The sequence below is a fragment of the Zootoca vivipara genome, chromosome Z1, assembly GCF_965207765.1.
Source record: "Zootoca vivipara chromosome Z1, rZooViv2.hap1.1, whole genome shotgun sequence".
In the NCBI taxonomy this organism is placed as follows: Eukaryota; Metazoa; Chordata; class Lepidosauria; order Squamata; family Lacertidae; genus Zootoca; species Zootoca vivipara.
In genome coordinates this window covers 29,104,961-29,130,726 of record NC_142583.1, presented here as the reverse complement: position 1 = coordinate 29,130,726, position 25,766 = coordinate 29,104,961, and the positions used below count along the sequence as shown (strand labels likewise).

Below are 25,766 nucleotides of genomic sequence, written 5' to 3'. Positions count from 1 at the left end.
TCTCTCTCTCTCTCTCTCTCTCTCTCTCTCTCTCTCTCTCACACACACACACACACACACACACAAACACAAACACGAAAAGCCGCCTCTAAAGTCAACCTGAAGCAACCCTTCGGGCTGTAAAGTAGCCACGTGGAGCCTTTGCTCCTGGGGGTGGCGACGGTGGCGACTTCCTGCTTCATTTTAGCAAGCTGGGCTGAACGTTAGCAAGGAAGAATAGAGAAGGGGGGGGGAGAGGGAGAGAGAGTGAAGACTCAACACGGGAGATACATAGAGAACAGGAAAAACCAGAAAGCGGGGCGTGTGCGGGGGGGGGGGGAAAGAGGTTCTTTAAAAAAACAAAAAGTTTTTTGGGGTTTGCAAGGAGAGCAGAGCGAGCAGCCGGAGTCGAGGAAGGAGGGGAGGCGGCGGCAGCAGCAGCAGCTCGAAAAAGGCTGAGGGGAGGAGTGAGGAGGAGAAGCGAAGCTGCAGGGAGGGAGCGCGAGTACGAGCGAGGCTCGGCGCCAGGCGCCTTCTGCCTCGGAGAGAGAAAGAGAGAAGGAGAAAGGCGGCAGTAGTGAAAGAGGGAGGAGGAGGAGGAGAGAAGGGAGGGAAGCCACGCAGAGCGCAGCTCGGCACAAGTGAGGAGCAGCAACAGCAGTCGCCGGGAGGGGGGTGGGAACGGCAGCGGGGAGCCCGGCGGCGGCTTCGGCGGCGGCTTCGGGGAGCTCGTCGAGGGGCTGGCGCTGAGGATGCGGCTAAAGCTGGGCTTCCTCTTGCGCGCGGTGCTGCTGCTCGGCTCCTTCCTGGGGCTCCTGCTGCTCTGGTCGTCGCTCTCGCCCCGCGCCGAAGACCCCAGCCCGGGGGGCAGGATCCGGGTGAGTCGCTGCTTCCCGGCCGAGGGGTCGCGACGGGCGGACCCCCAACCCCCGGCGGCCCTTCTTCCCTCTCTGCCTGCCGCCCGGGCCGAAGCCCTCTTTCTCGCTGCCTTCCTCTTCAGCCTGGGCCGGCGGGCCGGGAGGGGGCGGCGGCAGTGGCGGCTGTCCCTGCCCAGGCTGAGGCCTGTGGCGTTGGCGAGGCCTGAGAAAGGGGGACTCGGGCGGCTTCGGACGGGGTGGTCTGCCGTAAGCCACGGGCGCCCCCTCGCCGCCTGCTGGTAGGGGAAGTGCTGCCTGGCGCCGGCTCCCGAAGCAGGTGGGCAGGCGGCGACACACGCCGTAAGTTAGTCCCGGCTCCTTCAGGTGCGCTGCCGCTTCGCCCCAGACCTTTGACCTCTCAATTGCGCTTAATTGCGCCCTCCTGTGTGAGCTGGTTGTGGGGAGGCGAGCAAGCGGTGAACTGTGGCTGGGACTGACCCCCTAACTGCTTCACCCACTCGCAGTAGAAGGTGGCTAGGGCGAGATGTGGACATTTCTATAATGTCTGGGAGAGTGTACTGTTTGCCCATGGAGTAGAGTGGTGGTGGAGGTCCTGTTTTCACATTAATGTCTACTTTATATTCTGTTTTCTGTGTGTTTATTTTACTCTCCAAAAGATGCATACTGCCGATAACTATCACGGATTAGGAGCTCCGCCATAACTACCGCAAGGATAGTTGAAACTTCTTGGACTAACTGTGGTGTGAGGCCCTGTGTAAATGCCATACCTGGCAGATATGAACATGGCATGCTTCGGTAGCTCATTTAAACCAGGTCATCTCACCTGCTTGTGTACTTGCAGCATGTTGGGAATTTGAACTCAGCAGGTGTTACATTGGCATCCAACACTGCCAGCTGGCAGTCCAGTCCTGTGCACTTGTTCAGAAGTCTACATGAGTTCAAGGGGACTTGTGTGCAGTTGTAGTGGTTGAGAGCCTCGTCCAAATGAGCTTCACAGCTAAGTTCTTCTTGTGTGGTGTCACGCTTAAACTGAGCCTGTGTAAACAGGCCTGGTGGTGTTAAGTAGCAGTGAATATAAATTTTGTAATGCCAACACTGCAGAGTTGCTACTCTTTTTTAAAAGTCCAGCATCTGTTCCTTTTATTGCTGCCGAACCCAGAAAAAAAATAGCTAGTGAAGCTTATTGCAACGTGTTTCTCAAAGTCAGAAAAAGTTCCGCCATTGAATTTCTGTGTGTTGGGTTGCTGTTAAAGGCATACAATAAGGGCCATAAAACAAGATAGTAACCATGCCTAGGTTTGGGTAATGTTGTAGGATGCAGTTCTCTCCTTACATTGTGACTTTGCATGATATGGGTGAAGAAAATGTTCCTTCTTGAATCAAGTAGTATAAGCAGTGCACTTCCTTAACTGTGCTTGGTTATTTCCACATCAGCTAGATTTAGCCTTCTTCACATTAGTTACTAGGTGGCAGTGTGTGTTTATTTTTAAACTTAATGGCAAGGCGCTGACTCAAATACATGCAGTCAACATAATTAACACAACATTTAACTGCTAATGGTATACACTCTGATACATCAGCCCCAGGGTTGCTTTCCAGCACCTCTAGAATGTGCTCCCTCTGGAAATGTACTGTATATAAGTGCCCCAAGTGTAGAAGAGTTCTGTAAAGCATCACTTTCTTTTGTCTGGCCTTTTTCCGATTGACTCCTTAATGATTTAAAGCTTGCTTTGTTTTCAGATTAGTGTATAATGTCTGAGTTAAGACTTATATTTAACTGTATCGTAAACCTAGGGCAGAAATACGGATTTAATAACACATGCACATTAGTAGCACATCATTTATGAGAATATAGGAGCAACCATACACGTGCAGTGCTCTGATGCCACATGAACCACAATGCTTTTGACCTTGCATTGTGAGGCATTTCATTTTCAATAAACAGTTCTTCCTGAAGTGCCAGCTGTGGAGAGTTTCCTTCCACCAACAAAATATTCTAGTTCAGGGATAGCCAAAGTAGTGCCTTCCTGATGATGATGGATTTGAAATTGCTTTGCTAGTGGGGAGAGGAAATTCAACAACAGGTCTTTCTCTGACATTGGAGCTGCTCAAGGGCCCATCTTTTTATTTGCTCTTTGACCTATAGTGGATGAATTTTCAAGCTTTTGACTAATGAGATCTGCAAACCTACCTGAAAACTCAAGAGTCTTAGGATTCTAAAGACTAAAGTTTCATAGGCCATGTTTGTTTGAGCAGTGACTTTAGTTTTGCTGGCAGAAGAATTATAGTGAGGAGGTACTTCCATTGCCTCATTATTCAGACTGAAGGAGCTAAGGGACAGAAGAAAAACCTAAGGCTTTCTGCATATGCTCTTGCACTCATCTTTGGCCTCACTGCCTGTTAGTTCCTAAAGAAGTACTTAGTGGTGGTTAGTTTTGTTTGCTTGAGTGAACCCAGCCGGATATTGCTGCAAGTGACAGTACCGCATTTACAGCATAGAACAGTTAAAGTGAGGTCACACTTAATGAGCTCTAGGGCTGAAGTAAGTATGGAAATCAGTTTCTAGAGAAGATTGCATGCAACAATTTATAGGTGCCATTGTTTATCATGTATTGTTCCTTAATGCAAGAATTTGCACATTAAATGTAATTTTCATAACCCTTAACATCAGTGGAATTAAAAAAAATTGGGTATGGGTCCTCAATATAAACATGTTTTTGCTTTTAAAGCCAGTAAATGTTCTGACTTTGTTTTCAAAATGTTAAATGCTCCTTTTAACCATTGCAAAAACCATGATCTTTATAAAGTTCTGCCTTTATAATACTGAGACCTATAGGGTAGAGAGCAAGGGATTTAATTGCCAGGCCTCTGTCTTCTTTGCTCTGTGCCAAACTTCACTGTACTGTGGTACCTCAGAGGTTGAATGGAATCCGTTCCAGAGGCCTTTCGACTTCCAAAACGTTCATAAGCCGCGTCGGACATTCGGGTTCCAAAGAATGTTTGCAAACCGGAACACACACTCCCGGGTTTTCAGCATTTGGGAGCCAAAACTCGCAAGGTGTTTGGGATCCAAGGTACGACTGTATAAAGTGCAGCAGGACAGTGAAAGGCAGGAACATAGGAAGCTGCCTTATATTGAGTCAGGCCAAGTAGTCCATCTACCTCTGTTTTTTCTGCACAGACTGGCAGCAGCTGTCCAGGGTTTCAGACTGCTGTATTTTCCCTAGCCCTACCTGGAGATGCCAAGGATTGAACCTGGGACCCTCTGCATGTATGGATGTTACAAAAACTATAATTTGAGGATTCTGCAGAGAAACTTCCTTTTATTGTTGTTGATTGTAATTGCAATCCCACACAATAGGGTTTTAGCCGAATATTGGACTGTAGTCTGTGCTGGACTATAGACTTTGTGTAAATAAGCATTCAGTGCTACAAGACTATTTTCTAAACAATAATTGTTTAGCAGTGAACTGTCTGCTTTTGGGGCAGTGTGCCATGAAATTGGTTTACATGTAGTTCAGTGAAAAAGTAACATTCTCACCAATGTGTTATACATATGGACAGAGCACAGATTGTTAAAGTGAGAGGTGCAATTCCAGCTGTATATGGAAAATATTGCTGATAGAATATGAAAAATTGGAAGGAAGAACAAGCCTCAAACATGGCCATAAATCACAGCTTTCTGACACTTGTATAGCTTGTGAAATCCTGGACACCTTGGTTGCAGAATTTCCTCTTAAACGTTTGTTGCCAGTAGCTTGTAAAAAATAGCATTCTGTGAGGCCAGGCCAAAGAAACAGATTTGCAGGTTCAACAACTCTGTGAACTTTTATAGAGAATCTCTCTAGTTTAGAATCTATATTAAACTAAGCCAGTTCATTCTAAGCAAGAAAAGAGCTATTTCACCATAGTGACTGGATGTTGTAGTCACTGCCTCAAGTAAGTTAGAGTTCAGAGTAGAAAAGGTCTTTTAAAATAAAATTGCAAGTTGTGAGAACACTGAAAGGAAGAATAATAAAGCAACTACCACATTAAAAGGCTGATGCTGTTGATCTCCCAATTGTGCTGTTAAGGAGGATTGTGGAAGGGCTGCTGAAGGGGGAAGAGGGTTTGGCATAAGGAAACTGCAGCATGTTTTGTGCATGAATTCATGTTTCAAACCCTAGGGGATCTTGCTTTATCTCTGTTCCCCTCAGTGTGAAGATCTGTTCCTATAAACTCATGACATTTCCATTTAAAGTAGCTGAAATCTGTTTCTATAATAGGGCTTATTAAAAGTGTTAGTAAGTTGTACTGTGTGGGGGGGAAGAAATTATGATCTCTGCCAATGGTATTAAGTAGGTGTAATGTTTTCTGAGTAAAAAGTGTTTCTCTGAAAGCTATCTGTGGCTCTGAAAGTAAGCTTATGACTAGTGCTCAGGGCAAAGTCGATGTTACCATGGGAATTTCATATTTGAAGTTCCCCACAGATTTTTCCTTTAAAAAAAAATCAAAAAGGTGCAGAGAAGTAAAGGGTAATTTCATCTCTGTGTATTAACCCTTTGGCCCCATACTGATTTTTTGACTTAATTCCCCTTCTACTCTGAAGCTTCATAAAATCTAGTTTGGCTCCTGCCTCCTTCATGGGTGACTAGCAAAAATGGCTTCTTTAGGATCAGTCAGAAATTTTTTTGCAAACTGAAAAAAGAATTGGATCTATTTTTCTTGAAGGTAGATCATGTGACATGAAAGGTGTATCATAGATATGTGTTGGCAGACAAGGTGCTAAGCATTTTTACGGAATTATTTGCAAGTCTAGGATGAGGTTTATTAGAGGTGTAAGGTAATATATGCTAATTTATGTCCATACACTACACATTATAGAGAAGAAAATACAGGATTGTAGTATTTTCATAAGTGGCATATTTGCTATAACGGCCTTCAGTATTCGTGTCATTTTCTCTATAAAAGTGTTCTGTCAGCTAAAAATCGAATGGTGAGGGGTGGTATACTTTGGGGGATGATAACACTGATTATGAAACACTGAAAAGTCTTTTTAACTTCAGCATCAAGGCTGTAATAAATTTGAGTGCCAAGCAGAAAAGCAGCAGGGTTACTGATGTGGTTCCTTGAATGCACACTTTCAGCTTCATTCAAGCAGTGAAAGCCATATCGGGTCATTTGTAAGAAGTCTCGTGTGACAACTACTCATAGCTGAGATTTCTTTTTTCTTACAATACCTGTAAGAACAGGTCCTGAATGAGAAGCAGTCCTTATGCATTTTTTTCTGGTTACTTATAGGGTGTATACACCATTGCCTTCTGGTCGCTTGAATAATTTGATTTAGCCATAGGCTGAAAAACTCTTCATTTCGTAGAAGAGTGGGAGCATCCACACCAAATTCTCAGATTACTTGGCTTGATTTATTTCTTGGTTATGGGTTAGCCATGGTTGGCAACTAGTTTTCAGGAGGTCAAGCTGCCCCTTTGACACATGTCTGTCCTTTCTCCCAGCCTCTTTGGAAGTGACTCTGGACATGGGAGGAAAAGAGGAAAGGGAAGGACAAAGAACGTTATCTCACAAAACTAAATTCCAGGGTGGATTAAAATTTTTTCTTTAAAAATACGTAATGATGAGATTAGATTGCTTTTAAATAATCAGGTTAATACTAAATAATATTGATATAAGCATGTTAGCCCTGCAGTTTATCTCCACACTGGCTCATTGCTTCTCCCAGATATGTTGAGGGGTTGAGCAATCCTAACTTTAGCCCCAGCAAATCACAAGCTTAACTTGCTCAAGCTGCCCAGAGCAGGTGGTAGGTTTCCTGATTTTTTTTCACTAATCCGGTTCCAGTCTGGTATGGCTGAGAGGCCCAAGGATCAGACCTCTTGGGGGATTCATGGAGCTTTAGATCAAGCCAGTCCAAAGCACCCATCCATCAACACCCCATTTAGGGGCTTTCTGCTGCCTACTTCCAGCAGAAGAAATGCTGGTGGTAGCTTGCCACCTGAATGGGCAAAGCTAGGCCTCCTCTATAGTCAACTGGCATTTTGCCTCTCTGTCAGTGGTAGTCAGCAGAGAGCAGACCCGACAGTATCCAACCCCCCCCCCCAGCCATCAACACTGGGTGTGTGTAGCTTAGGTGTGTAGCATAGCTAAAGGTTTTTCTGTACAAAGGAATCAATTTGAGCACTTCTCAGATATAAGTACAGTGGTACCTCTACTTACGAATTTAATGCGTTCCGAACGCACATTCGTAAGCCAAAAAAAATTGTAACTCGAATCCCATAGGAATGCATTGGGAGAAAAAATTCGTAAGTAGAAGCAACCCTATCTAAAAATTCGTAAGTAGAAAAAAATCCTATCTAAACCGCATCCAAGATGGCGGACAGAGCTCCATTCGTAAGTAGAAACATTCGTAAGTAGAGTTATTCGTAAGTAGAGGTACCACTGTATATTTACTTTTCCTACCAAACACATAAAGTGTGTGCTCTAGTCTGGCCAGTAGCTGTCAGACTTTGCTGTGACCTTATCTGTCATAGTCATTTCACTTTTGTTTGTCACTTATTTTGGGGAGGGTGGGGCTAGACCAAGGCAGAATTGCACAGAAAGGAGCCATGCTACGTAAAACAAAAAGAGGAAATTCTCCTGTGCACAAGTTTCTGGGTTCCCCCCCCCCATACTTAACCTCACCAACTGCCATGTGTAAGAAAAACAATACTGTAAACAAATGTTTTAGACATTCCATTTATAGGTCTAAAGAAAGGGCAAGTTGGAAACTGTAAACAGTGCAACAAGGAGATGCAAGGCCTGGTTGTAAGAATGAAACAACAGTATAAATCATGCTGTTGAGGTGTACAGTAAAGTAACGTTGTGGTTAATTTGTGCCATTGTTTAGGAAAATGTGAAGTATCTGTGGGAAACTTAAGTTAAATCACAGCTTTAAATTAGGGGGGGTTCCTTGCAGATTAAAAACATTCTTTAATATGCCTTAATCAATCCATCCTAATAAATGCACTGTGTTAGTGGAATAGAATTCTGAGATCTGTATGCAAATCTCCAACCTGTCCGCCATGAATCACCTTAGGGTAGTCACAGTCCCTCCAAATAACCTACAGGCGGGAAATATTTTGTACGGGAGTTTCGTTCCTGACCCCTGCACATGGTGGCAGAGCATGCATAAGCCCGTTCCGCCTGTTCCATGTTTGGGCCACTTCTGGGTCAGCAGCAATGAGTGTGTGCATGATCGCACATCAATTGGGCGTGTGCAAAATGGTTGCTGCATGTATTTTACATGTTCTGATAATAACTTCAGGGGAATAAGGAAATCTAGTATCCAGTTTCCAAAAGTTCCATGGAGGGATACAAATTGGCTTCTGATATTTTAGGAGCACCTGCGTATGACCTAATTACATTAGATGCTGCTCAAGAAGCCTTGTACATGAGAATACTGAAGTTTCTTAATTTTACAAATAATCCAGAAAAATACCTTTGAGGTATTTGAATAGTCAGTCCAATTCTTACTGCTCTTGTTTATTTTGGACTGTATAGCAAAACATCGTTTGTGATCCTTACAAAATCAGTAAAAGTGAATCTTCATTGTGTCAGATATAACTTGGACTTGAAGAAATGTCTGGTACTCCTGGAACAGCATGCATGCCGTTTCTATCACATATCATACGTTGAAGCATACTAATTAAATATGTTCCCAATATATTTGTTATGTAAAGAAAACAGTTTGCTGTTCCAGAACTACATTGTTTATGTAGGTTATCACTCCATCTAAAAGTGAATTTTCAAGAGGTGAGCACTTGCAGAAATTGTAGCAGGCAAAAAACAAAACAAAAGGGAGGTACCAGCACATTCAAGAAGACTCCAAATTTGCAAAAAAGCAAATAAAACTTTTAAATAAACCCCCATAAGAAGGAACACACCCACTAAAAGCCTAATGTGTCAGTGCTGGAGCTCCAGAAGCTGTGAACTGTTGCATGTCAGATTGAAAAGTAAAACCAAGGTTGGGGGAGTTGGCTTGCTAGAATATCTAGTATGTAGCTTATAAGGTTCCAGAGGATGGCATGAATGACTGGCTTTAACCTTGAACAGGTGAGGCCTGGTTGTGAGTTAAGGATATACTGCATTACAGGCAGCAACCATTTTAGGCACATCCAGTTCACATATGATTGCCAACATGCATGTCCTTTTGGACCTGGAAGAAGGCAGAATGGTGTGGGGCACACTTAGATGCGCTCTACTGATGTGCACAGGGGCTAGGAATGGAATCCCTGAACGAAATGGTAGCCACCTGTATTTTCTTGCAGGTTCTCAAATTTTTTGCTTGGACTGCACAATAATTATTTGGATGCCTCAAACCAGTCAAATACACAGAAGTGTATCTGGCTGTTGATTTTTTTTTTTAAGTAAGAACTTAGAATAGTAGATGTGGTTCTTGTTGCAATAGATTTCATATGCAAAGATGAAGCCTGACCAAGAGGAATGGTGAAACAAACAAAGACAAAATGCATTGTGCTTCTTCTGAAGTAGGTAACAAAATGTGGAAAGTAAAAGTGATTATTCAATAATATTACTTAGTATTGATATAACACTTCCCCTAAAATCCTGCAGTATTTCATGTTCTCCAATTAATCCTTGCAACAGGCCACCATGACCGTCAACATATTAAAGCTGGAGTTCTGAAGCAGAGAGATAGTGGTTTGCCTAAGGCCATCCAGCGAGTTCATGGCTGAGGTCAGATTTGAACTAGGTCAGACTTAAATACATTGGTAAAATGATGGGCCACAGCTCATTTCCAGAAGCTTTCCTTTAGAGTAGGCACTCAGTTATTTTATTAAAGTCACTATTTAAATTCTATAAACCCATCCCTATTGTCAGGGGATTGTTGCGGCTACTCTTGAGTAAAGACGCTCCAGTCTGCTCTGTCTTTAAAAGCTTTATTGTGCATACAATTTAAGGTGCAGAGACATCAGAAAACATGACTGCATAGTCTGATTCAGAACCCAGCAATGGCGTTTGTCTGCTTTTGCGCCAGCATAAAAGTCTGGGAACCCCAAACCGCCGCCCCCTTGCCCTACGTCTGGGTGCATGACCCAACGTGGGCGCCGGAAGGGGCTGCGTACCTTCTCCCATCCTTTGGCTGGAGCGTTGCTGAGGCTCCGACACCTCGCTGCGCTGTCCTTCCTCCTCTGGCCAGATGGGTCGGTGCTGAGGCTCTGATACATATTGGAGCCCCCTCTCCATTCCGCTCCATTCCTCATTCCCTCCTCCTGACCCGCTGCTTGAGCTGTCACTGGGCGAAGTGCTGGTCAGGATGACTGGGGGAGGGTCCCTGTAGGGAGTCCCCCTGACACCTATTATCATAGCAAGCGGGTTAAACTCATTCTAATTTTACCGGCTCATCTTAAAGATTATTTAAAATTTGGTAAAAGAGGAGACAGATCCTGTTTTGCGTTAAGAAGCGCTAGCTCAGTTCAGTAAACTTGTGACTTGCAAATGGGCAGCAAAAGTTATTTAATGTATTATCATTCCACTACTGTATTATGATGCTAGATAATTGTGCAAGGCATGGGTTTCATGCAACATCCCTCTCTCTGAGAGTAGCAGTCCCTATTTTGACAATATAACATTTTTAGACACACAAAATATGAATTGTATTAAGTTTCACTATATTATAAATAAGTTAAAGGCAATATTTTCAAAGTACATTGACAGCATCTGGAAGAAACAGCAACCTTCTTTTCATTGGATTCTGAGAAAGGTTAAGGAATCTACAGGCACCTGTCTGTTCTTATGAAGTTGCTGCCAAGTGTCCATTTATAAGCTCTTTAGCACTGTGTTTTAAAATGTCAGAGCATAGAATGATGAAACTCCCCCTAGAAAGCTTTTCATTTGCTTTTGTGAGATTTGTTTATATGCCCTGTTTCAGAATTGGTGAAGAATTCTTATTGACCTTAAAATATTGGTTTGGATATTTTAAAAAAATAAAATTGCCTTTTAGAAACAATTGAATACTAGATAATGCAGAAAGGTAATTCTTTTTTACAGTGAGATTTGAGTAATGCTATGTGGAACAAAATGTTATTTATTTATTCTGTTGTATTACTAGCTTTTTAATACAGTTTCTGAACAATTCTGCAGCCCCATCTTTTTATCTGACTCTGTAGGTATTGCAGTTAGCTGTTGTATATGACCTTGGGCTGTTAATACTGTGTTGTTGACACCTGTCTTTCTCGAGAGACAATGGAGTGTGCCTTTGGGGGTGAAGTTAAAACTGCCACATTAGCAGCACCAAAGTGACTTACCCGGGGCGCAAGCCTGGGCAGTGTGTATGGAGGTCCTGGGCTGCCCAGACAATACTGCCCTCTTGGCCTCATGGATGTGGTTCAAAGGAAAGCAGAGCAATATGTTTGGCACCAGCTTGGCTGCAGGACTTGCTAGAAGTAGGCGTACAAAGCACCATCCAACCATCTTAGAGACTCCACTCCAGATTTGTGTAGGGTTTACTTCTTAGGCAAGGCAGCGAGTACAGCTTTTTCCTTGGAGTTTTCCCCCAAAGCCTTTCTCACGGATGAGTATAGCCACAAGGGAGCAGATGTTTAAGACCAGAGTTTTCCTTCTCCTAGATGTGGTGTCTTCCCAGGTTGATGAGCCCCATCTGCCCCTCACTTCCCTCTGCAGCATGTGCAGTAACCACCTTCCTGACCATTGGACCCACTATTGGTCTCATTCACTCAATCCACCAGAGCCTGTCTTTGCGTGCAGGGGAAATCCCAAACTCACTGAGGGTTTGAGACCCCCTCACCTGGTTTAGCCGGCCAATTGAAGCCATTTCCCAGGGTGTGGCAGCTATCACATGCTGATAGCTTCTAGGAACCACAGGTGAGAGCTGAGTGCAGGGTGGGAACCAAAGGTGGACAAACTACCCCAGAAGGAGCACAACATGTCCCCCTCACCAGAGGTAATGTCCTCCCCTATACACCTTAGTTAATACACGATATAAGAGAATTCCATTCTGTTCCAGAAATCCCTGTCTTTGGTGTAGAATGTTGAGATATGCTTAATATTTTTTATGTGAGGCAAATAAGTGATCGTCAACCTTCTTCAGCCTGATGCCTTTCAGATGATTCGGACTGTGGCAGCTTTGCTAGAACGAGCTGATGGGAGCTAGTCCAAAACGGTTTAGAGCACATCAGGTTGAGAGTGTTGTATGAAAGAGGGAACATTGTGAGGATTTGAGGCTGCAATCCTAAAAACAGCATTATGTTGCTCTGTGCTCTCCCTCCCCGCACTCAGTCCTTTGACCCTGTTGTAAGGTTCAACCATTTAGCCTGGTCAGGTTTTGTACATGGAATGGGGGAGGTGTTGCCATGACTTCCATCTTAGGCAATCGTGTCTTGGGCTGACCCTGGTAGTAATAGTCATTGATAGACGTGTCCTCTGTAAATGAGAGCGGTTTTCCTCATATCCTCTTTGCAGCGAATTCTGTATATTAAATATGTGCTTTTTGACAAACTCTTCTCTTTTGTCTGTCTTCAGTCTAGTGTTATCTGATATTGGGTGACCTTGAGCTGCTGTGTTCTATCCGCTTTCTCCACCCTATGCATAACTTCATCTATTTTCACTAATTAGGTCTGCCAGGTCCCCAAGTCTGAGCATCTAAACTTGCATTAAACAAATTACTTTCTGATTATGCATATCATTATTTGTGCATTTTATACCAACTTTTTTTTTCTTCCCCCAGCAGAAGTACCACATAAAGTTGAGAAAGAGGCAATGGAATGATCTTCTTACCAGCCCATTCACACATGGGACCAGGAAACAGTAGATCTTTAATCTCAGCCCTGCCTGCATGTTGCAAGGGGGTATATCTTCCTGTCCTTGATTCTGCTGCTCTAGTAGCTTGTAAATAACATTCCGGTACCTTTTCTCCTCAGTTAATATGGGAAGTTGACATTTCAAATATTAGAGGGAACTGCTTGTGTTAATCTGAATCTCCCTTGTAACTGATTTTAGTAGTAGAGTTAGAATGACATGTGCACATAGTTTGCAAAAATGGGTTTTAGATGCAGTCCTAAAAATAAAAATGCTGTTTGACAGTAAGTCCTGTTGATGTCAACGAAGTTTTATTAATTTCTGAATATACAAAACATATGCTAAAGATCAGTAAATGTAAGATAATCCAAAGAATCAAAGCAGATCTTTCTGAGCCCAGTGCACAGTTCACCCAGGGCCGGTGCGTCCATTTAGGCAAACTAGGGAGTTGCCTAGAGCGCGTAAATGGAGGGGACGCAAAAACCCTGCGCCGTCGCCGCCCTCCCACGGCGCTCGCTCGCGCTCTTCCCGCCCATGGAGCACGAGCCAAAAGGAGAGCTCAGCGCCCTCCTGCCTTTGGAGGGGACGCCTCTGTGAGCTCCTCGGCGGCTGCAACGAGTGAGCGGTGGAGGCGGCAGCGCCCGTAGCTGAAGCCTTCAGCTATGGGCGCTGTTGCTGCCGCCGCTTGCTCACTACAGCCGCCGCTGAGGAGCTCACAGCATGCCCTCCATAGGCGGGAGGCGCGCAAGCCAAAAGGAGAGCTCAATGCCCTCCCGCCTGTGGAGGGGGCGCTGTGAGCTCCTCAGCGGCTGCAACGCTCAGCGGCAGCCGCCTAGGAGACGCCGCTACCGCTTGCGGCAGCAGCTCTCCCCTTCTGCCAACCCCAGAGTCCGCGGCGAGGGGCACCCTGGCGCTCTTTGCCCCTCGAGTTCAGCCCCACCCGTCCGAGGCGGCGCAGGCCAGCCCGCCCAGAAGGGGCCAGACCAGCTGGCCATTTGAATGCTTGGCGGGTGCCGCTGGATTACGGCCGCACCGAGGTGGTGGGCGCCCTCAGCAACGCCATCTTCCTGGCCACACTCTCCTTCACCATCCTCGTGGAGGCCATGCAGCGCCTGGCCAGCCCCCAGGCCATCCGCGACGCCAAGCTCATCATTATAGTTGGCGCGCTCGGCCTCGCCGTCAACCTGGTGGGGCTCCTTGTTCTTCCAGGACTGGGCCTCCTGCTGGCCCGCCTGCCTCCGATGCGGCCCGCCGGCAGCAGGCATGCCAGACCCCAGCCTCGACTGAGACCCCGAGCCCCCCGCCGCCACCTCCGAGGTTGCCCTGCCAGTGGCCCTCGACCTGGAGACTTGCAGCGTGGACTGAGCAGGTGCCTCTCGGTTTCCTCCTTCATTGATTCCTCTCCTCCTTTCCTCTCTTCACCACTTTCTTTCTCCTCCTTTGCCCTTTTCTAATGTTTTCTCTCTTTCTCACTTTGTTTTTATTTTCCGCATCTTCTCTTCTTTGGGGGCAGATTTTTTGCATCAGTTTTCTGTTCATCAATGTAACTTGTTTCCCACCCACCCCCTTTCCTTAACTTGTACATTTCCCCATATAAATATATTTATCCGGCCCTATATGCTTTCTTCCCTCTTGTTTTTCAGTGCCACCTCATCACACACCCCATTCTTATATTGGTACTTTTTTGTTTTATTTATAACATTACATTTATACCTCACCTTTTCTCTGGGGAGTGGAATGCACTTCTCCTCGTCTCACTGACTACACAGAGAGAGACATGAATTTTGACTCTGGGAAGATATCGGTATGTTTTTCACTTTAAAAAGTGGAACACACACACACACACACACACAATCTTCATAGCTCCATTCCCAGCTCAGCTGTTGACTTGTTGACTGCTACTTTAGTCACAGGTAGAACTTCCTTGAGGTATAAATTCTGCTTGACCCTTTTACAGGGAGGGCGTCCCAAAAAAATATTGTTAGGCAGCTGGGAGTGGGCAGCAGCAAGCATTATAAATATCAAGAACTAATTCCTCTTCCAACATTCAAAGGGGAAAATTAAATCACTTAAGAATGCCAAAGCCTTCAAAGAATTGGACTTGCTTGCATGACTGCAAGCAGTTTCCTTTGCAGTTAGCAAAACAGCACAGATAAATTAGCTGGATTGGTTTTCACTTGATTTAAAAATGGTATTTACCATTTTGCCACCAGTGGGGCAAAAAAGGATTCCAGCTAACCACAGTAAGATCATGAGGAACTGGTGTGCTTTTTTAAAATTGTTTACCTATTAAATCCATAATTAGAAAGCAGGTCAATAATGCCTAGTGATCATCATAGTACCTTTCTATTCTACACAGTGATTTCAATTCTCAGTGGGGATGGCAAGCAAAAGAACACTATGCATTATATTTCTCTAATGCAACTTAGCCTTATTAGTTTTGTTCTTCCCTTTTTTTCTTTTGAAAGCATGGTTGCTGCTAAGAGTGATTCTACCAAGAAACTGTGGTTGTTAGCAGAGCAAACCTAAATCAAGGAATTTATTTCATGGGCTTTGATGCATGTAAGGTGCCAGGCAAAACCATTACTCTTCTCCAAGGCCTTTGGTTAGTCAAACAATCTATGGCCTTTTAAGGAGGGTGGGGGAGAAGGAGAGAGATATATATATATGTTTTTATTATTACGGTATGCATTTTTGTGTTTTTGTGATCTTCAGAGGAAGGGTGGTATAGGAAGAAGAGGAGGAGGAGAGTTTGGATTTGATATCCCGCTTTATCACTACCCGAAGGAGTCTCAAAGTGCCGGGGGGGGGGCAGAAGGTGATCTCGCCTAGGGCGCAAAAAACCCTAGCACCGGCCCTGAGTTCACCTCCAGCCTCATCAACCTCAGCAGTTTTGAGTAGTACTCAACTCGACACCTGTAAAATGGAAATAATGGATACTGCACAGTTTTCTGTATACTACAACAACTGGGAATGTTACCACTTTTGAGATAAATGGGCACTGTAATTTTCAAGCCTGATGTATTTTTAAATAGTCTGAACACTTTGCATTCTCAGGATTGGGAGAAATAACAGAAATTTCAAAAACTAGAGCAAAAGGCAAATCTAAAATTCAAATACGTGTATAAATAAGAAACCAGAAATGATGCACGCATGCTACAGAATATTCGTGGAATCAGTCCTGGTCTGCAATCTGTTGGAAGGGATTGCGGAAATTCCAGCTTGCTGGTTCAGATGTCATAGCAAACTGGTTTGACAAACCAGAATTTTTTTTTTCTATTAAATTGGATGCATGAGGGTAGATATGTTTTCTGGTTCTACAATACAGACAATAATGACAAACTTTCAGTCATGTATTTCTCTTAGAAGGCATAAATCTAGGTCAAACTGCATATGAAGTGTATTCAAGTAGAAATTGATTATTTCTTCTGCAATCCTTGAGCATGACTGCATGCTGTGTTCTCAGTCACTTGTTCTCTAGTCTACCATTCTAACTTTTCATGAAGTTACATAAAGTAGGTTGATTGACTGATTTGAAATCTGAATTCTGTTGTGTGGGCTGTTGGGGGTTGGGTCCAATTTTTGCCCTTATCAGTATTGCCTTAATTAACTGGCTGTTCTCCAGCTCACCGCCTCCAACCCCACTGGTGTAGAGCTTTGAAAACATCTTATCGCACGTGGAAGATTGTAGAAGGGGTGATTTATTTTCAGGAGGGAACTGAAACCTCCACAAGTACTTCTCGCACAAATAGATATTTTAAGTTATGTATTTGAAAACAGACAGAAAACACATTACCGTACTTAACAATAAATTAATCTCGGTTCCGGTTTCCGCCGGCAGGAATGGCGGACCTGTTTTCCATCCCTCTGACCTTCGTAAGGAATTTGGCGGTTGCTAGGGGAGTAAATGGCAACCCCCTACCCTCTCCGGGGGTTACGGAGAGGGGCCGCTGGCCCGCGATGCCCCCAGACCCACTCCGACTGTTTATGGAGTGGGGGGAGCTTGGGCTGAAAAGCACTTACGAGGGCCAGGACTCCCGGACGCTAATCTGCATGGCGGGGATTTCCATGGTTAAAGAAGATAATTAGGCTTAAAACTATGGACATACTTCAGAAGGAGGGGAAGAAGCGCTGTTTACTGCTGAGAAATTTATGCTGCTGAGGGAGAGGAGTCAAAGGCTGTATATCATCTGGAAGAAGGATTGATGGGGACGGAGCGATAAGGGAATTGAGTTTTTTTTTATTTTTCTTCATATGAGTTACTTCGTACCTTCCCAGACGCGATGTCCTGGCTTGTTTGGAGTGAAAGAGAAGCAAAAGACTGTGTGAGTTGAACTTTATAAACTGTTGTTACTGAGCATATTTTTTAAAGATGTGGAGTTGCCGATGAGAAAAGCCCCCCCCCCCTAGTCGGACGGAAGGAGTCCTGGACGCGTTCGGAGGATTTATGAGCTGTGACGCACTTTGAATTGGAGCAGCGACCTGAAGCTAAGTTCAGCTATAGGGCAAGGAGATCCATTAATTTACCAAGAGTTTATGGTTTGATGTTTGGGTCTTCTGCCTGGAAAAGCTGTAAATTTTATAAAGATCGTTAATCTTCATGGCTATGAGAGAAAACGAAAGTGATTTGAGCTTTTTAAGATGGCGCTGCTTCGACGCAACAGGGAGCTCCAGACTAAGAAGATTTATGGGGAGGCTGGACTGATTAACCCACACAGGAGAAAGAACATTTGTGAAACCTTGTTTGATATTTATCTCAGCAGCTGGGAAACAATCGGTTGAAAGTGGAAAACATCTATGTGACTGTAAGGGGAAGATCTGGATTATTATGAACTTGGAGGACGATTTGAACTTTAGAAAAAAGACGGCAGTGGACGGTTGCGAGGAATCCCCAATTTCTTGAAGCATGGGAACCCAAATAAAAAATTCTCTAGACGATTTGGCATATGTGATATAATTGGTTTTAATTGGAAAATTAATAAAAATATATTTTAAAAAACAATAAATTAATCTCCACTTGTGGGAGACTGCCCAAGAATCATATGTAAGCTGCATTGAGTTCTGTAGAAGAAAGGCCAGATATAAAATAACCTACCTACATAATTATGATGCTTCATATATAGTCATTGGTAGTCATCAAAAATATTCATAGAATCACAAGAGTTGGGGAGGCCCTCATTGGCAATCTAACTTAACCCTCTGCTGGATGCAAGAAATTAAGAGTTGAGTATACTCAAGAGATGGCTGTGCAGCCAATGATTCAAGATCTCCAGTGAAGGAGAGAGAGCCCACCCCCAAGTAATTCAGTCATGTGGTATGAAATATTTCTGTAAAGATTGGAGAATTTAGTACTTGTCCAGAATACCATAACTGTATTTCTGGAATACTTGTCCAGAATACCATAACTGTATTTCTGGAAGATGTTTTGGGAATTTGATCTGATTCTAATATAGCTGCATTCTATTGTAACCTTATGATTTCACAGACACTTCCTTCTTTCTACTGCCCAACTGCTCTTTCTCTCACCCTTTTCTATTCAAGGTTATCTGTGGCCTGTACTGTAAATAATACGCAGGATAAGTAGATCACTTTTGTTACATCATATTTCATATGGCTTGCTATTGCTATCTCAATCTCTTCCTTTATGGTACTAAAGTCTAGGCAGCCACATTAGATTTGGCAGCTGCCTGTGATGTGCAAAACTAGTGGCTTGCAGTTTTATGTCTAAGGTGTCAGGATTCTACTCTGCTCTAAAATCACATGAATTAATTAGTTGAAGGGTAAGCCTTCTGAGCATGTACAACTTTGAAATCTCACACAACTTGCTTTAGTTTTCGGATGACAAATGGATTGTTATATGTCACATTCATTAAATATGTGCTCTATGTTCCTCATAATGTTTTCAATAGTACTGCCGAAAGGAAAGCTTAAGATGCAGATTCTAGCAGCTGCCTTAAGAGAGCGGCTGAAAAATGAGCAAAAATAATGCCAGGGCCGTCTTTTGGAGAGATGAGACACACAATCATACGCCTTTTTTTCTTCTTTTTTTGACAGGCAAGTGCTGAAGAGTTGAGTAATAAGCCTCTTCCTTGCAGGCAAATAGATAGTAGCAAGCAATGATATGTTTGACTTATTGGCACCAACTAAGTCTCCCAAGGCTAGATTCTACAAAACCTCGTGAAGTAAGACAGGAAAAGAACAAAGCTTAAGGCTGCAGTCCTGAATACACTTACAAGGGAGCAAGCTTCATTGAGCACAGAGGAAACTCTTATTGAGTAAACTGCACTGTTTGAGTTTTTTTTTAAAATCTCTACAAATCAATTTGCATGTTCTGTTGGATTACTTGTTAAAGTGTTTTGCCGAGGGTTCCTAGTTTGCTTTCTAGCAAATAGGTTTCCCAAGATTCAGCTTGGGGGGGGAAATATAGCCTGCAAACAGCAGGGAACAGGCAAGCCTCAACATTTAAATAAAATACCTGCAAATATATTTCTGAGGCTTATGTAAAAAGGAACAGCAATTTGATTGGGGAGGGAGAGCTTGACTAGGAAAGCCTGAATATGAATGAGTGTTTTACTAGTTTTACCAACTCGGCATGATGAAAGTGGCTTATTTGTGGAAGAACTGGGGTTTTCTGATTCCTGCCTTCAGTTTTGCAATAATACATCTAACACAGTAAAGAAGTCTCTTCCCACCATGCAGTATAAGCCATTTTGAGGCGGAGAAAGATCTTAAAAACAGCTAAAGCATGAAATGCACCAAATAGTCAGTTCCAGGTAATAATAATAATAATAATAATAATAATAATAATAATAATAATTTATTATTTATTATTATTATTTATTATTTATACCCCGCCCATCTGGCTGGGTTTTCCCAGCCACTCTGGGTGGCTTCCAACAAAATATTAAATATTAAAAATATTAAATATTAATACAAAATATTAAATCTCATAAAATTACTTCATAAAATTTATACACCACTTGATTATTTAAAAAAACCAAGAAAAATTCTCAACCATGCTATGAACACTAAACCAGTTTAAAATTACCTCAACTTTCTAAGCATCTGGGTAGGCTTGTCTAAGCAAGAATGTTTTTAGCACTGAAAAGTGCTTTAAAGGCACTGAAAAGAGTACGGTGAAGGTGCCTGCTAGATCTCAACAGGCAGCGAGTTCCAAAGTGTATGCGCTGTTCTTAGATGCTGTTATATTCTGACAAAGCCTCACTCCTGTCCGCAATCGTACTTCCGAATCAAGCACAAGGGAAGCCCCACATAGAGCACATTGCAGCAACCAACACATGATACTCTGGTTTCACCTCAGATCGTATAAATCTTTCACACATGAACTACTGTGGCGAGGCTTTCCCGGTTAAAGAATGACCATATCTGTCAAACCAGTTGCAGTTGGTAAAAGGCACTTCTAGCTACTGAGCCTCCAGTGACAGCCTCCTTGACTTATGTGAGTGACCCAGTATAACTAGTAATATAGCTACACTGGCACAATGATCTTTATACCCATTTAATTGCTGGCAATGCAGATATTACAATCAGTATCAGAGGCAACTTGGTCAAAATCTGTTTTCCTAATCTCGCATGGTAGTTACTTCTGCCCAGTAAAATAGCTTGCTGGCCAGTGCCTCCCATATTCAGAGCTTTTATTTCAGAATGAATGCTTTGATGTGCATGTCTAAAGATGTTTCTTTTACATCTTTACGTGTTAGATTATTCAAAATGGCTCTGCATATTTTAATTACTTCCTGTATGCTCTACCATGTTGCTGTCTGTATATCAAACAGCAACAGCTCTTGTGAAGAAACTAATACTCATCCATTAAGATTCATGATGATTCTATTTCCCCCCCCCCTGTATTGCTACTTCAGAAGTGTAACAGAGAGGCTTCTGTGAAGCACTTCCCTCAGTTGAGATAAGAATGAAATACATTACATGAAGTGATTTTCTTTTACAATTTTGTAAGAACTCAGTTCTCACTTGGACAGTCAAGGGAATCATCATAAGCCTGGGAATCAAACCAGTCAAATAAACAAGTGATTTATGATTCATTGTTCTTCCTGATGAGTGTGCTAATGTTAATGTAAAATTATTCCAGCCCAAGGTATTAAATACTGTACTGTAGCTCAGTATCATATCAAATAAAAGTGAAATTGTACTCTTATAAATTAAAAATCTTAACAAGAACATCAAAGGTATAAAAGCTTTCCCTATGATCACAAGGGAATGTGTAGATTGTTTTTGTGTTTCTAATTCATAGGATCCATTCAGCTGTGCCTATGATTTCCACACAAGTCTTTACTGGGAGATTTGGCTGGCCCGTGTGGAGGATGGTAAAATATACTGACTTGTCTACATTGCTGCTTGCACCAATTTTAATTTTGTCGTTTTGCATTCATATTTTAAGTCTGTGATAATTCAACTTTGCCATTCCTTTATTTAAAAATTTACACCCTGCTTTTAAAAAAATAAACTCCAAAACAACTTCAGAAAAAAACGGTAAAATGCATAAAATAGCAGGGTGGCCCAAGGAATATGGATTATGCAGAACTCATTCTCCCCAGCAAAGAAGTAAAATGTTGGAGCAGATCAGGGAATGCTTTGGGTCGGCTGGATCCCAAGCCCTCCTGTTCTCTTGGCATGCCTCCAGTGTTGAAGAAGAGCCCTGGAGCTGACATCCGGATTTTCCTTCTTCCCATTGGAACAAGGGGGAATTATTATTATCATTAATATTTTAAGAAAAGGAAATGCAGCCCCCCTTCCCCCAGATTGACAATTCACCTGACGTGGCCTCTCATGACATGATAGGATTGCTCTGTACATTAAATGCTATGAAGGTTTTATGCTATAAGTGAAATTCCCACTATTGCAGTTGTGTGTGCTGAGTAGATTCTCTTATATATCTGTTGATTCTGGTCATATTGTTCTGCATTCTTGCCATACTTCGTTGTCTCTTATTTTTATGTTTTTGATGAGTTGAGAGCTATATCATAACCTCTGGAGTTGTCATGAAGTTCAGCAGCTAACCATGTAAGGAGCAGTAACATGTTCTTAGCTTTAAGACAAGTTGTGGAAAGTATTGTTATTAATTAATTGATTGATTGATTGATTGATTGCTTAGTTAGTATACTGCAGGCATAGGCAAACTTGGCCCTCCAGATGTTATGGGACTACAACTCCTGTGATCCCTGACTACTGGTCCTGTTAGCTAGGGATGATGGGAGTTGTAGTCCCAAAACATCTGGAGGGCCGAGTTTGCCTGTGCCTGGTATACTGCCTTCCATCTGTAGATCTCAGGGCAGTTCACAACATAAAAATACAAGATAAAAAAGCACAAAATACACAATAAAAACAAAAATAAACCATTAACTTCCTCCAAATTCCTTTTGTTGAATAGATAAATATTCCCAGATACAAGCTAGATACCTTTGTTTGTGTTACCACACTGCTTGTAATGCAGTTAATGAAATCTGAAAGTACAAATTGGCCCACATAGTATCAGTATCTTTATTATCCATCACTGATTGAAATGCAGGTTGCAATATGCTGTGTGAATGAAAAAAAGGCAATTGCTATCTTTTCAGTTTAGGGTGGTAAAAAAATCAAGAATGTCCACGAGCCAACATTCTAGTCCGTATTTTACTGCAGTGTGAAAGGTTTGGTTTGGGAAGAGGTAACTTGATCAGTGTGCAATTGTATGTGAGCTTGCGTAACATAGCATGTTGGAATATGGCATCTTTCTTGCATGTTCTTCGATGATAGGCTGTGTTCAGTCTCTTGTATCCAAGGCAATATGCCTCTCAACACCAGTTGCTGAGAATCACAAGTAGGGAGAGTGCTATTGCTATCGGGTGTTGCTTGCCGGCTTACCATAAGCATATGCTTGACCACTATGAAAACAAGATGCTAGATTAGACTGGCCCTTTGTCTGATCCAGCAAAGCTTTATTCAGTTCTTTTAATCTAAAGTAACTAACATGTTGATCCACACAATTCCTACCATAGAGGTTGTCCAGCCAAACAGGTGTCAAAGGGCATCAAAAGATTGGATGTGACATTTATTCTGTGATTGAAGGGATATGGCTAAGAACAGCAAGGTGGAGGGAAAAGGGAAGGATGGTGGAGTTTTCTGTTAAGTTTTTTTACTGTGTTCTGAACTTTTGAAATAAGTCATTTTTAATTATGAAGGTGCTAAAAGCAAACAACAATGACTCTTGGGGGCTCACCATTTTGGGGTTTTGGACAGAGTGTGCTGTGAATCCTCTCGATATGGCAGGCATCAGGAAGTATTTCCTTTATCTAGTGCACAATAGCCTCATGTAGGTTGGTCTCTCCGAAGCCACTCAAAGGTGCAGATTCTGTTAATCTTAGTTCTGTTCTTCATGCTCACTTCCATTGTGTGGTGGAAATGTCTCATACTGAGTGAGTTTTAAAATACCTTCTCTCAATGGTTTTAGTGCTTTACCTCAGTCCTCAGACAGTTCTTTTTTAATTAGAGCAACTAAAGCTGCTGTGTCGAATGAAGTTTCTGGTTTCTCTGAGTTGTTTTTCACTGCATTGAGCCCTGGCAGCCATTTTGGAAATGGAAGTGAAAATCAGTCTTCCAGAGTGCTGCTTTGTGAGTCTCTGATTCTGCAGCTCATAGCCTGCTTGGAATTGTTAAAAGTTTGAACAAGACTTCATTTTGGAGCAAGCTTAGCTATTTTTGATTTTGGGAAGGAAGGAGCAGCAAATAAAAACACCATATTGCCTCGGTGATGTAGCAACCCCCTTGACTGTTTGAATTTTAGTTGCTGAGATTGCATTGGCAGTGTAGATCATTTTAATCGGGTGGGTAAGAACCTCTTCACCAATTGCAGTTTTCTATTTTCAAGTGACAAGGCCGAAATGATTAGTAAACAGTAGCGATATCTTCATTCTTAGTAATGCGTTAACCTCCCTTGAAAACCTCCCTTGGAGTTTCTCCTTCTCAGCTGTTCATCAGACACTGCCTTGCGTGTTATTTTTCATTTTCAGTAGTAGTTCTGGCTTGTGAGAAAGTATGATAACTCAGCATCATGTGTTGCTGCCCCCCAATGTTCAAAAACATTAGCTAGACATTCAAGTTTGAGACACGTTGGTTTTCATAACTTCCAGTTTAAGAATTTTTGTCTTTGATTCAGAACCAAAAATCTTTTTTTAAGGCATCTGTTTATGTATGTATTTTTTCTTTCTTTTTCTTTTAAGGAAATAGAGCTTTTCAGGGCTCCAGATCATATTTGGCTTCATAAGCCTTACATTTTTCATCTGCTGCTGGTGCTATATGACGTCCTACTGATGCCTCTCTTGTTCACAGACATGTTGTTATATTTGTGTGTGTTGATGATGTGTGTGGACTTTACTTATCACAAAAGTTGCAAATCATAATCTTCAAACAGTTTATTTATGGAATTTATGGAACTTTTGTAGTGTGCCCTTTTTGATGTGTAATATTTAATTATGTTGTTTTTAATGTATTTTTAGTACAGTGGTTTCATATTTTATAATGGACAAAGGTAGGGTTAGATCAGGGGTCAGCAACCTTTTTCAGTCCACCGTCCCTCAGACCATATGGTGGGCCGGACTATATTTTGAAGGAAAAAAAGAACGAATTCCTATGCCCCACAAATAACCCAGAGATGCATTTTAAATAAAAGCACACATTCTGCTCATGTAAAAACACACTTGATTCCCGGACCACCTGCGGGCTGGACTGAGAAGGCAATTGGGCCGCATCCAGCCCCCCCCCCGGGCCTTAGGTTGCCTACCCCTGGGTTAGATGGAAGGCCACATGGTGAGCAAAGAGCGAGGAGGAGGATTAGTTCCATACCTTAACAGTGGGGAAAGTCTCATAGCTTTAGGATAAATTGTTACTGTCTCTAAAGGGAGATACAGCTCTGCCAATACTGACAAATGTCCATATATAAATCAGAACACAGCCTTTTTTTTTCAAGTACTAGCCAGCAAGACTTAAATGTAACAGTATTAGCAGCTGCACAGGTGGGTTTCAAATATTGACATTTGTTTTTAACCTTACATTTACAGATAATTTTTTTAAAATGTATCGAGTTGCTTGAAGAATACATTGATTTGAACAAATTCCACAGAGATTAGAGTTACAGAATTGTTAGTTAAAGGGGTATGGAAAGCTGAAGTTGGGCCAGCAACTCTTCCAGTTTCTTTGTTTTATAATTTTATCTCTCCCTCTTATGTAGGATAACAAGGAAGCCAGCAATCCTTTGCCAAACAATGGAGACCATGTCCTGGTTCCTGGAAATGACAAATTCAAGCCTGTGTTACCCTGGCCTCACGTCGAAGGTGTGGAAGTAGACTTGGAATCAATTCGGCGAAGGAATAAGGCCAAAAATGAAGGGAATCCTCTTGGTGGCAATAATGACCAGCAGAACATCATGCAGCGACAGTATCTCACATTTAAGCCACAGACACTGATCTACCGTGATCCTGTATTACGACCTGGAATTCTTGGTAATTTTGAACCCAAAGAACCTGAGCCTCATGGAGTTGTCGGTGGTCCTGGTGAGGAAGCCAAGCCATATGTTTTAGGACCAGAGTATAAAGAATCTGTTCAAAGCAGCATTAAGGAGTTTGGGTTTAACATGGTAGCAAGTGATATGATCTCACTAGATCGAAGCATTAATGACTTGCGTCAAAAAGAGTAAGTACCTGATCTGCCTCTTCTTTCCCCCTCTTTTAATTGTGTTTTTGTTATGCGATCTGTACACTATGACAATCATTTTATATGAATATATATTAGCGATAGTAAAGGAAAACAATTCAGCACTTCTTTTAAAAATGAGCTTTCCTTTTTCTTTTTAGCTGACATGTAATCATCTGCGTGACACTCCTACTGAAATTAGCAGAACTTTAAAAAAGCATAACTAGCTTGGTCATACCTAAGTGTTGTAAACTCAGTTCCCTGAAGTGTTCTAGCAGGCATTCAGATAATAAGTAATAAATTACAGTTGCTTAAACCTTGATCACATTTGATAAGAAAACATTTTTCTGTGGTGGGTAGATGGGATTTAGCCTGATATTCAAAAGGCTTATGCAATTT

The 25,766-nt window shown here is 42.4% G+C and overlaps 1 protein-coding gene across 2 annotated transcripts in view; it reads left to right on the top strand.

Annotated features, from left to right (window-relative positions):
- Positions 1 to 441: 441 nt before the first annotated feature.
- GALNT7 (polypeptide N-acetylgalactosaminyltransferase 7) overlaps positions 442 to 25,766 on the top strand; it is a 48,588-nt gene continuing 23,263 nt past the window's right edge. Inside the window, exons 1-2 of one of the 2 annotated variants that reach the window (XM_035111666.3) lie at positions 442 to 857; positions 24,907 to 25,367. In XM_035111666.3, the coding sequence (XP_034967557.1) occupies positions 732 to 857; positions 24,907 to 25,367 (587 nt within the window). In that variant the 5' untranslated portion in view covers positions 442 to 731. The remainder of the gene's footprint in view (positions 858 to 24,906; positions 25,368 to 25,766) is intronic. The other variant, XM_035111665.3, reaches the window with a different exon arrangement.